The 13,523-nt window shown below is 40.2% G+C and overlaps 1 protein-coding gene across 1 annotated transcript; it reads left to right on the plus strand.

Moving 5' to 3' along the window:
• The first annotated feature begins 4,553 nt into the window (after positions 1 to 4,553).
• On the plus strand, positions 4,554 to 12,909 carry LOC148363681 (uncharacterized). The gene is made up of 3 exons (XM_088337655.1): positions 4,554 to 4,690; positions 8,746 to 9,280; positions 11,506 to 12,909. The coding sequence occupies exons 2-3, from the start codon at positions 8,752 to 8,754 to the stop codon at positions 11,988 to 11,990; spliced, it is 1,014 nt and encodes a 337-aa protein (XP_088193781.1). The 5' UTR covers positions 4,554 to 4,690; positions 8,746 to 8,751; the 3' UTR covers positions 11,991 to 12,909.
• The last annotated feature ends 614 nt before the right edge of the window (positions 12,910 to 13,523 follow it).

Consider the following 13,523-nt stretch of genomic DNA (forward strand, 5'->3'; position numbering starts at 1 on the left):
AAGCCACAACCCCAAAAAGAGAAATTAACTTTGGAATTTCATAAATCAATTCTGAGGAAAATGTCAGTGATAACCGTGGGCTGCTTACCTTAACCATCCTAGCAGCAGGTGACTATGAGGAGAAACCTTTTCTTTCCTTTCCTTTTGGTCAGAGAAAACAGAAGAATAAAGTTTTTTTTTCAAGTGAGATGACAAATGTTAAATAATAGAATGGACCCGAATGAGGGCTGTGTAAAATATTTTCCACATTTCAATATAGGGACAGTCTTTCATAATGACTGATTAGTTTCACCTGTGACTGCTCGTTTGGCACCAGCAGCTGCGGGCTACCGGATTGGTTCCCTGTCCTTTTTCAAGCCCGGTCCTTTCACTTACCTGTTGTCAGTCCATCAGCGAACCTCTGCTTCTACAAGGTAAGCAATTTGACTCTGACTCCCGTCGGTCCCGCTTTTTGCACCCGTTTTTCCACCAGTCTGTTCCTGATCTCCACGTTTGTCTCCGGCTACGACCTGTTTTTTGATCCCGACCATGTTTTCTCTCCCGTCCCGGCTTACGACCCGTTTTTGAGATTCAAGTCCAGGCAGTTTTCTATAAGGTTCATGGCTTCAAGTTAGGGTTTAAACAAATATGATTTTAATACGCATATCCAGTGTGGGTTACGATTTTAATGAGTTGTATGGTTTTAAACACATTTTAAAGCGACTTCCAAGTAAGGGTTTCAAGACTGAAACGTAGGCTATACATTAAGGGTTCTAAACTCTCCTACAGGGTTTTAAATAAGGTTTTATTTTCATTTTCAAGATACAATAGTGTCTCAGTCTCAAATTAGAGTTTAAAGCGGGGATTATATTTTGGATATTGGGTTTCAACAGAGTCAGACCCTCTTATTCTTGATCTTTGGGCTGATGTGTAAAGACTTCTTCTCAAGAGGAGCTCTCATTGACTTCCCGGGAATGTAGGAAGTCTATCATTATGCCTTGGCGAATAGGAAACACGTAATTTGAAGGGGATGGATGGAAGCGCACGACCGCTCTCTCTTTTGTGAATATGTGCGTATGTGTGCGGTAATGGTAACGTGAAGGGTGCATTGTGTATCTTCAATCTGCTGCTATAACTGACTATGATATTACATTCTTGTTTATATTTGGTCATATGACTTTTTCACCAATGCACCTGGGGGGAAACCCCAACCAACTGCTCCACTTTTACAAAGGTAATATACCGTATCATGTCCGGACACAAAACCAGTCTTAATCAGTGGGTTTTCTAACGCAACTCCTTGTGTTTTAAAATATTTCATTAATTTAATAAACTCTTTTGGTTGAAATAATGAGCAAAAACACATGCAGAATCAGATAAGCATGCATTTAAAAAAATATTCTTAGGTTAAGAAATTGGCTTTGCACACACAAGATTTTCCTGGCCTTTTGGTAGCTTTTCTGGTTAGCCCCTTATGTTAGCCACTTGACTGCAGCCTAGTCCAGCTCTGTCCAAATTGAACTCGCTATCTTTGTAGCAGCTATGCATCAATACAACTCGTTCTGTCTTTAGTTGGAGATTTATATTTGTTAGCATGTGTTTTTTTCACTGAAATTCTACTTTGCTCATGAAAAAGAGAAACTGAATCTTTTGCGTAGTGGTTGAGTAGTAGTGGTGCGAATTATTGAAATGCACTTGTTTCAGATCAATTCGTTTAAGATCCATTCTATTCTATTGTATTCTGCGGTGGTGGTTATTAGACACTGTTTCTTTTGGAAGCATTACAAGACATTTGAAAAGTAGAGCAACTGGGTTCCAAGTTAGCAGCAGGCCTGGGGGAGAGCATGCAAACTCTGGGAGGCTGCAGTAGCTGGATTTGTGCCCTGGACCATGGGGCTGCAGGCTAACCACCGCTGTGCCGTCTGGTTTTCTCCCACATTAAAAAAAACCCTACCTGCATCACAGATTGATTTGCTGGTCCAAATTGTCCCTAGGAGTGAATGAGCATGTGAACGGTTGTCTGTCACTGTATTCCCCTATGTCTGGCAGGCAACCAGTTCACGGTGTCCCCTGCCCACTACCTGAAGATAGCTGTGATGGGCTCGACCACCCCCGCAACCCTTGTGAGGATAAACGGCAGAGAAAGTGGATGGATGGGTGAATGGTCTACACTGCTTTTAGCCAGTGGTTCTTAACCTGGGTTCCATTGAATCCTAGGGCGTTTCAGTGGTTTGGTGTAGCCTCTGCCACAGAGGACATGAAATACCAACTCATCGTGTCTATATGCCAAGACATGCTTGGCCATCGCTGGCTGCAGATGATCATGTGACATTGTTCGGCCAATCAGTGCTGCGGGGTATTTAGAGCACTCAGGCATGATCCAACTTGTAAATGTGTACGGCGTATAACATTTTTTTAATGGGAAAAAATAAATAAAATAAGGGGTTTTCGCGTTTTTTTTGTACAAATCGAAGTATGTTAAAAAATATGTATTTTTCATTGTACCCATTTTCTTGTGTTTGTTATTATTATCCACATCATTCAATTGACTTCATTCTAAATTTAGAAAAATAATATTAATCATGCGATGATTCAGCTAATCATTTCAATAGTCTGTGACAGGCTGAGTATTTAAATAGTTGTCAGTTGCAGCACTAGAGGTTGAATAACGACCACTCGATTCCTTAAATTAGAACTGTAACCGCGTCACGTAGCTTAAGGTAAATACATGTGTATCTTTCTTGTTTGCAGTATATTGTGACATTTTCAAACTCTTTTGAATATTACTCACAACAAACATGACAGTCAAAATGAACCTAAACATTCTTAAATGCGGTGTATGTAACTTCAAAATAATTTACTTGCTGACGCTATTTTCTGGATGAAATCATCATTGCAGCTCCTATTGTTGCATGTGCAAGTATGTGAGATTCTTAGATTCACTCAAATTAACTCTGCCTTTTTCTTTTTTTTTTGTGAGTTTGGGTTGGCATTTGGACTGTATGTGAAACAGTCCTTTTTCTAATTTTCACAATTTTTCCCCTTGAATGAAAGAAAACTATGACCATTTGGTGATGTGACCCCCTTAATAACAACGGTCGTACAGACTATTATTACGCCAGCCCCTGATCTAAAGGTTACATGAGCAGTGTTCATTTTACCTCTAAAAAGTGATGGATCTCAGGGACTCGCATACTCAAAAATCTATGGGTCCCAACAGAGATCTATGGGTCCCCAAAATTTAGTGTTATTGAGGTTGAAATTGTATATCGGCGACAAATATATAAATAAATACATAAATCTATATATTTATTCAGTTTTAATCATCACATTCAATTGGTAATACAAAGCAGTTATCACTTCAGATTTCCCAGTTCACAAAATATTGTACAATATACAAAATAATATTGCTGAAATATTAGTCTTTATATTCATGCAGTTTTAATTACTTCATATTTTTCAGTTCATATATTCTTCGTGGTTTGCTGTCCCGTCACAGTTGTAATGCCTCCTCAAAGTCCAATTGCAACAACAGAATTTCCATAGCTAATATGTGGTTTTCATTGTCGTTGTGCCGATCCAATGTGCTTTTCTGAAAGTTCGTATTGGGAAATGATTTATGCAATCCAGTTTTTTTGTCACGCTGGGTGCACGCATCACAGAACATGTAGCCTCCATTATCGTCGTCCTCAGAGCGTAACCAGGAATAAAATTGAGTAAATATTGGCAGAAAGGTCCTTTTCTTGCTAGGAGTATTCTTTTGTTTATCTTTCGTCGAATCGTTCGCTTCAAAACACGTGTTTTCCTTGCCTTCGCGGTCTTCTGAAGAATTTCTCTGCCGTTTTTTCCGTGCCGGAATTATTGCCGTTGTTACCACTTTCTGTATTATGTTTTGACTTATAACCGACACTGAAGAAATTACCATTTTTTTGGTGATTTGCACACAATGCGTCCCCAGCAAATATGATGCGTCTAGGACGCAGGGACGCGGGTAAAGGAGAACACTGCATGAGGCCAAGGGAAATCTCAAAATTTTGAAATAGGATGCACCGAAATAGTAGCTTTTGTCCGGAGATCAGATGTTGCAACTTGATATTGTTGTTAGATTTTGTCTTAAAACTCCATGTAGTGTGGCTCTCAATCAAAACATAATCGAAATATTTAGCTTTCATGACTCTTTAAGTCCAAAAGTTTCCTAACCCCTGCTTTGCAGCTAAGGCTTCCCCTAGCGGTAAACTCGCTGTACGACAACCGGCATTTCCACTCGGTCCACGTGCATCAGGATCCTCATTTTACCGCCATAGAGTTCCTGGAAATCCACCCCCCCTTATGTATCCCTCCGACAGATTACATACGCTAGACCCATTTGGCACCAACATTTTCACACAAAAATCGTGCTCACTTGTTTTTCCACCTGGATTGAATAGAATCACCGATTAATGACACTTTTAAATTGATCAATCACGGAGACACTTATGTTTATGAGACTATTTGGACATTTTGGCGCGGTTTGTAGTCGCGGAGGAAACGCAAGGCGAGCCGCATTGTAGAGGTAGTACTGCGTCTCACTTGGCCACGCCCACTCAGTCAAGTAATAGTTGGTTTGTGGAGGACTTCCGTACCACGCCGTTTCATCCCGGTGGCAAGAAGTCGATTTTGGGAGCTCTTTAGTGGACTATCTTCACGTTTCTCCTCCATTTCAGAATACCAGGTAAGATTACGTCTGGTTTTCTAAACGAACATACCGGCATTTCCGTTGTCTGCAAACACCCTCTTAAAGAACCGCTGATTTTTAATTTTTTATAATAATATGCTAAATTGCAACAACTCACTCCCGTATAGGCAATGAATGGGTCACGTGATTGTTTAAGATTACATGATTACTTGGGGATACGCTCGTGATGAAAATTCCGTCTCTTAATAGAGAATCGGCTTTTTCGGCTCGGCTCAATAAAAATAAGAGCCGGCTCTTTCAGCTTCCAAACGGTTCTTGAGATTTGTGTGTCGTTTTAAATTCACGTCTTACTGATTTAAACTTAGATATCAATACGTGTTTTATAGATGTTAGGAAACTTAAAGGTTATTTAATATTAATCCGCCAAGAAAATTGCAAATGATTATTTTTCCAGTGATATAAAATAGTATAAAAAGGCATTACAAGTTACAATTCAACTTTTAAACCAATTTGCAATTAAATTACAAAAAAATATACATTGATATGTGTAATCATCATTCAATTGAGTCCAATTTTGGCTCCATTTTCTGCTCATACTCATTTATTTTATACTATAATTTTTGTCCCCCGTTGTGTACTCTCCACTGGACTTAGGATCCTAAACTTAATTTTCTTTGGGGGCCTTAGGAGCTAGGGTTTGGGTGAGTTGGGTCTAAATCGTGTTTTCCATAAGAAAATCTCTGATGAAAACATTCGACTGTTCATAATATATTGTTTTGTTTCTACATAAAATCAGTTATATAAATGAGTATTGGTCTTGGTACAAGAGTAAATTTTAGTAATTGATGAATACAGCAATAATTGAGCAAATAAGTTTAAAATTATGCAAATGTCTACACAAAATAAAATAAAAAAACTAGGGGGAGAATAAAAGAACTATTATCCACCATGTGGGCCACAAATGACCCGTGGGACGCAGGTTTGAGACCCCTGACTTCAACACACACCATGCATATTGACCAATCATCACGAATGCCTTCAATCGAAGGAGCCGGCTCTTTATTGGTGGGGAGCCGGCTCATAAAGCCGTTTCCTTTGCGAATGACACCTCACTATATCACGCAGTACTGAGTAACTCCCGGAAACAAATACTCGTGTTAAATTAAAATAAAACGACTAAAGCTACAGCTATCTGTGTTTTAACGATATATAAACAATGCTTCAAGCGTCGTTGTGCTGTCAAAAACATAATTTGAATGCTTCATAAATCGCAAGGCTTGCTTCTGGTCCACGTCGCAAGGTTGCGCAAACCAGGATCCTGGTTTGGAAAAGTACACATTTAAAACAAACCGCTTGTTTGCCAACGGGTCCAAATACCAACAACCCATTCTTTGGTGCTAATGCATGTGTCATGTGACTAAGCATAGATCGGCATGTGCAATTCCTTACGAAGACTCGATCAAAAAGGGGGAAACCCCCCGCCTCCCACGTGTCATGTTTCCAGTTCCACGCTGCATACGGGGCGTTCCGTAACCCTGGGAAGTGTGTGCCTGCAGCGCAAAGTGTGGCTTAGTTGTGCATGGCAAGCTTGCAACACATGTACGCTCGCCCTCTGATTGGGACACTTTATGTGACTTGCCCTCTACGCCATGCAGACAAGCCGTGTGCGTTGCTTGACAATGCTTGCTAATGTCACGTCTGGCTCGTGTGGCGTTTGCTCACTAACGTGTGAAATTACCGAGGGGGAGGGAGAGGGGCTGCCGTGTGAGGGAAATTGAATTATTGCCCACACCATGCAGATAAGATGATAAAATTGGCTTGCAAGAAGCGACAGCCATTCTGCTCACTTCACCAAAAACAGTGTTTTGGAGTCAAGCTGAGTGAAGAAAAAAAAAAACGTGTATCCTTATACTGTCTAGTAATCCCTTGTTTTTATTAAGGCTGCATTCTTAAAAAAAGTCCCCGCCAAGAAGAAACATTTTCTGTATTTGATTATTAAATACTCTATTATACATTAAGACCAAGGTACAAACACAATTTACAGTATATAGTACTGTACTTTGGAAACGTTATTTAACAAATAACTTCTGTACTGTCAAATTAAAGATTTTGAAATAATCTTGCTCCTTTATTGCACTTCTGTATCTCTATCAGTTTAGTTTAGCAGGCTGTATCAAAAATACTTAAACATTATAACATTTCAAAAGTATCCACTTTACATGATATTTATTTGTCGTCTGTATCAAAATTGTTTCAATCTAATTTTGAGTGTGATTATGTTGAATCAAATGGTATGATAGGTTATAATCTACTTTTTTTTTATCAGACTTCATCTTAAGTCATGTTGAACCCTTAAAGATGCAATTCCATTTTTACATGTAATACCAGTGTCTGAAACTCAGGACAAAAAGTTACCGCGCACGAGCGCAGACAACTCTGAAAAGTCGCCATAAAGTTTTCGTGCAATTTTTCACAACTTGAAACACATTAAGACGACTCGTTGCAAAAAAAACATTGTTGCAAAGTATTAAGGATTGATAATCAGAATATATAACAGAACATCATTTTAAAATTAAGTTTGTTATAAAACTACTTGGAACATTCATTGCATGTATATGACATCGCTGGTTTCCCTCTGCCATCAGTACGTACTTGTATTTAATCATCTTCATTAATGCAATGTTTGCGTTGCGTCGTCTGCTGCAAGCCATGTGATCTCCTCTTTCCACGATGCTTTTAATGTACTTTTACCTTTAGTAGCGTCATAAATTTTGTTGGCTTCTTTTGAATATTTCTTCTGGGAATGAGGTTTTGGCTTGATTCCTAACCACTTATCCATTTTTCTTGTGTTCTTTGTGCGCCTACTTTGGAAAATGATATGCAAATTCACGACCTTATAAGGCACGGGAAAGTCTGGAAGCACAAAGTTGTACGATGCAGGCTTCTGATTGGCTGCCAAGTATGCGAATTACCAAACGGACTGAAATTCCGAAATGTACAAACCCAACCAAGATTTCGAAATCGGAATAAAGCAAAGGTTTGTTTTTTAAAAAAAAAATCTTTAGTTTTTTTTTTTTTTTTTTTTTTTACCTTGCAAAAGTTGTCGGCCACCCGGGCGGAGATGTTTTAAGTTGTACGCCCGACGTAAAAGATGCACGCCCCGGGCGTCCGTGCAGACATTATTTCAGACACTGGTAATACTCTGCTAAAATAATATGTTTTCCTTTAAATGGGTGTTTATTATTTAGTGTGCCTTAGTGGTAAAAATAAGCAATGTTGGTTTGAATAATAAGCAAAAATACATGAATTATCATACAAAGGTGTAAAGTAATTGCTAGTTTCTCAAATTACAAGTATTTATTAAAAATGCTTAACAGGAGCTTCATGTGAAAAGTGCCGACATAATTGTCTGCCATCTTGCTGCTACAGGTGCCCAAAAACCTCTAAAAGGCTGGGCAAAAAAATTTAAAAAGTAAAATGGTGTGTTTTGGTCACTTCTGTAGTTTTTATTCTTTCTTGCATTTTTTTAGAACTCGTTTTCAGTTAAACTAAACCATACAGTGACATCTAGTGGTCAAAAATACACTGCCCCCTGTTATTAATTACTGTGGGAAATGTTTGGACGGTCAAGGGGACGGGACCAAGACAATATTCAGCTCTTTCCGTCCGCCATTTTTTTCTTTGTTTTCTTAATTGTTTCATGAAGTCGTTAGACTTTAATTTATTGTAACTTTGTATTTGCACAAACTGGAGGAAACGATTCAACGTCAAAACGTCAAGCAAAGTTGGCTTCCAATTTAAATATAAATGAGCATTTTGTGTGCACTTAACAATTATTACACAGTTAAAGTCCCAGTATTAGAATAAATTCGCATAGAACTGACTTTATTGTCATTGATATCAATGTGGTGAAGCATTGTATGCAGCAAAATCAGCCATGACACTCCATGGTAAACATGTTATAGACTTTAAAGGTAAGAATAAACGACTCGGAATAAATGGGCACAGATATTTACAACTATGTGTTAGAAACTGACTAATATTGTCTTGCTTGCTATGTTAACAAAATCATTTTTTTAATTTCCTTGCAGGAGACAATGTATATTTTGGAAAGAGGCTTGGAGTGCCCTTCGCAAGGTTACTCCAACTATGATGATGATTTCTGCCACAATTCAAGAGACCTCAAGTCTTTGCCCCCTCCCCAGCATTCACACCCCACCAAAGCAGGCCTTTCCAAAGGTGATCAGTTGAGCTTTATGTCCGATATCCTCCTGGAGGACTGCGACATGAAACTCAACTGGAACTGCGCCTTCCTCTACTCTGACGATGATGATAACGACGACAAAGGCGGTGGTGGAGGCTGTAGTAGTATTGATAGTGGTGGACCAGGGCGTCCCAATTCCGCCATTTTGGAGGACAACGGGGAAGCCTGCCTGTGGCGCTGCGTCCCATCCGACAAAACTTTGGAGGAAATGTTGTCGGAAATGGACACCACCATCTTCGAGGGGCTCACCGGCTCCGCGCTGGATTGCCAGAACCCGATGGAGAGCCAGGAAATGGTGGAGGTCGTGTCAGACTCGAGCTCCACCAGTGGAGACGTTTCCACATACTCGTCAAGTGACTCTGGTGAGAGAAATTGTTCCCTGAGTTTTTTACCTTGTTTAAAGGTATTCCCAAACTGATTTTTATTAATCGGGCACGGGACCTGTACTGTTCCTTACCACAATTTTGCATATATTTTGCAAAATATTTCACGCACGGGGTAGTCGAGAAATTTCGTCTCAAACTTGACCCATCTAACTTGGTTGCTATAGAGCTGTGATGACATTGAAAGAACACAACATTTTAGAAATGGCGAATCCCATTAACACACCATATTGGGCGAGTTCCAAAACAGACAGCGATTGTAGTAAACAAGGTTTTTCTGACCAGGATTTTATGGTTGGTTGTGACAAAAGAATGTCCCTGACAGGCATGTCTTGAGAAAAAAATGCTGTCTTCAAAATGCATTATCTCTACCAATGACATAGATTTTATGCAAAAAAACATGTACTATTTCCTGATATTTTGCATGTTTAAGAATTTAGGATTACCCTTAAAGCAGTAGTCTCAGATGGTGACTGATGACTTATGTGTTTGGCGTCCATCCTTAGCTCCTAATGACTCACTTCAGAGTCTTGTGGCGATGCTGACCATTACCCACACAGGATGTGGTGACCTTGTTTTGGTTGAGTATCTGTTTGGCTGCTGACAATTGGTTTTATTCCAGTAAATAACATGGAGAGAAAAAAACAAATCAGTGGTACCTCTTTGTACGAGCTTATTTAGTTCCAGGATCGTGCTTGTTGCTCGAATTTCTTGTATGATGAGCAAATGTTCCCAATATTAAGTAATTAAAAACTAATCGAACCAACATATTTAACGATGGACGATAGTTTATTGTTCTGTCATTGTAAGACACAGCCCAAACCTCCAGCTCTGCCAAGCAAACATTACCACAAACGTAGACATTGACTGCATTCCGTGGGGTGCATACAAATGCTATCGGATTGTGAAAATTAAATGTTAAATATGGTCAAAATTCAAACGTGGGTCTCCAACGTGGTGCCCTCAGCCACCAGGTAGCCCCCTGAGAACTGAGTAGCCTGTGGATCGGTTCTGAAAACGGCTCACCGTGATTTTCTAAGAAATGTGATTTCTAAACTGACATGATGAATCATCGCTATGGTAGTCGCTTTAAATTTTATCAATTCTTCCAAAATGATTTTTAAGATAGCCTATAACATAATAAACATTAGTAGTGATATAAGATTTTATTTTATAAATGCATATCAAAGTGGTAGCCCTTTGCGCTAATAAGTAACAGTAAGGTAGCTCTCAGCTTCAGATGGTTTGGTGATCCTTTATCTGAACATTCATCTCATCTCATTAGCCATACCGCTTATCCTCAGTAGGGTCGCGGGGGGCTGGAGCCCATCCCAGCAATCATCGGGCAGTAGGCAGGGGACACCCTGAACTGGTTGCCAGCCAATCGCAGGGCACACAGGGACAGACAACTCATTCGCTCATTCATACCTAGGGACAATTTGGACCGGCCAATTCACCTGAAATGCATGTCTTTGGAATGTGGGGGGAAACCGGAGTGCCCGGAGGAAACCCACGCAAGCACGGGGAGAACATACAAACTCCGCACAGAAAGTCTGGAGCTGGATTTGAACCCACGACAGGTTCCCATGACATGAACTGTGCCGCACAAGCGCTAACCACTGCGCCGCCGTGCTGCCCTTTATCTGAACAGTGCTCTTAAAATGTGATCAAATGTGGCACAAAAAAAAATCAAGGGAGTTCTTTTTAAGGACATTTTAAGTACCCGATTAACTATAGGAATATGTGATGAATGACGGTTAATTCCTTAATCAATAGACAAGATTAAATGTAATAGGATAAATAAGTGTAAACCTGACTGTTGTCATGAATCAAGCCCCAACTCCAAAGTGAAAGCTCTCCAGAGGTAAAACGACTTTTTTGTAAAACGTTTCATTTTGATAAAATGTAGTGCAACCCAAAAGCTGTGTACCAATGAAGTTTTAAGGTATGGCTTGCACCTGAGCCTGGTTCTTTTATATTAAATGTCTGCCATACTAAAAATAAGAGACAGGATACGGAATATTCTTATTTGACTAATTCCTAAGTGCCTTAAAGGGAGGTTGACTCAGTTTCACTCATGTGACCCAATGGTATAAAGTGGTTCAAACTGGATGTGTGGCAGAGTACTTCTAGGTAGGAAGGTGCCAAGCAATTACTGTCGTACAGACCTAATATAACAAAGTCTACCATTTGTTTTCTGACAGAGGAGGAGATTGATGTTGTGACGGTGGGCCACTACCGCTCCGAACATGAAGAGGAGGAGAGGGAGCGTCTCGCCCCCCAGCGCCACCTCAGCTTCAACATCCAGCTGCAGCACAACTACGCCGCACCTCCTCCCACCTCCTCGTCCAACAAGCAGTCCCGTCGCAATTACCACCAACGCCATCATTCGTCACGACACTCGGCGGAAACTGAGGATGAGGAGGAGCGGCGACGGACTCATAACGTAATGGAACGTCATCGCCGCAACGAGCTGAAAAACTGCTTTCTGCGCCTTCGCGACACTGTCCCCGAGTTGTCCAGAAATTGCAAGGCCTCCAAGGTTCTTATCTTGAAGAAAGCAAGAGACTGCATCCACAGCCTGGAGGAGAACAACTACCGGCTGCAGGCCAGGAGGAACAAACTGCGAGCCAAACACGAAGAGCTCAAAGTGCGACTGCGGCATCTCCGCTTGCCGGTTCGCTCGTGAAAGATCGAGAAATGACTTTGCTGAGAGCAGCGAGGACGATTGATGTCGAATAGTGACTTTTTAAGCATTCATGGCTACAGTTAAACTGCACATATGAAAGCTATCCACTTGAGTGCTAACTGGCTCACTAATTCTGAAGGAAAGCTATCATTTTAAGATGAGCTTTAGTCCGGATAAAGGGGAGCATCTCATTCAAATTCCAATTGTGGCAAAAACTTATGTAGAGGAATGTTCTTCTCTAGAGCTCGAGTCCCAGAGAAGTGTTTTTCTCTCCTTGGGGAAGACTGGTTTCTGATCTGCACATGAAGGTCTAGACCAGAGAGAATGGTTTATTTCCAAACTTGAGAAAGGAGTTCACCATCTCCACTAAGTAGGATTCTAGTCAATGTTGTCTTAGCAATGTTCCACTCCAAAACTTGGAAGTGGAAAAGTGCTCGACACTTTATTTTTCTTGTGGTAGATAATTCGTATTCAATGATCTCATACCAAACCGCATTTGGAAATGTACCTTATTAGAAAGCAGGGTTGCATCTATTCAGGCTGTCTTGTATCCATAGCAACCAGTTGTCCCTCTGTCACCAATGCAATTTTGTAACCCTTAAGTGAAGCTTATTTTAATGGAGTTTTTTTTTCTTCAAGTATGGTTAAAGCTAGACAGTTGTCGAAATGCATCAGATACAGTGGTGAAAAAGGACCTTCTTGTCTGTTTTTTTACTCGGGCAAAGTTTTGGCGTGTCCCCCAAAATCACACCTATCGCTAATATTATGCACACAATTTAAAGCATCATTATTGTCTTAACATGAGTACCATGCACACTTCATAATTTGTTTTGAGTCTTCTTTTCTCGTCTATTCTTGTGTTAAATTGTTTATTTCACAAGATCTTGTCGACATAAAATAATTTTTTTAGGATACTTAATAGATGCTTCATTTTTGGACTTCAATATTGCTTGACTGCCTTATAGAATTGTCTATATTGTCATTTATAGCAACATTGTATGAAAAGAGATTAGACTTTGCATTCAAAACTCAAAACCTCCAGAGGGCAACAGGTCAAAGAGGTGGTGGCCAGGGTGAGTGGTTTCGTATAATGTTGACAGCTCCGCTGCTATATCACTGGCGGGCAATGTCCTCCAGACTGGGCAAGGAGCAGCCAATTATCTGGGCTGCATTGATGACTCATTTACATGCATTAGGTCTTTTCAACTAATTGTTGTGTTAGAAATTGTGCATTGCAGTTATAGGAGATGCTGGATTCTGAAGTGTAAGAGTGTCCCTTTAGCCCAGGGGTCTCCAACGGGGTGCCCGCGGACCTGTTCTGAAAAAGCTTACCAGTGCCGGGTCCTTGTCATTTTTTAGTAGTGGTTGACTGAGTCTAGTTAATCCTACTTCCAATAATTAACCTGGTAGTAATATGGGAACAACGTAATGAGTTATTTTAGGAAATGCATATTAAACGGGGTGCATTTTGCGCTAATTAGTAACTAAAAGTATCACTTAGTTTGAAAAAGGTTGGTGATCCGTGTAGCCATC

The sequence above is a fragment of the Urocampus carinirostris genome, chromosome 6 (assembly GCF_059441175.1).
Source record: "Urocampus carinirostris isolate Australia breed hairy pipefish chromosome 6, RoL_Ucar_1.0, whole genome shotgun sequence".
In the NCBI taxonomy this organism is placed as follows: Eukaryota; Metazoa; Chordata; class Actinopteri; order Syngnathiformes; family Syngnathidae; genus Urocampus; species Urocampus carinirostris.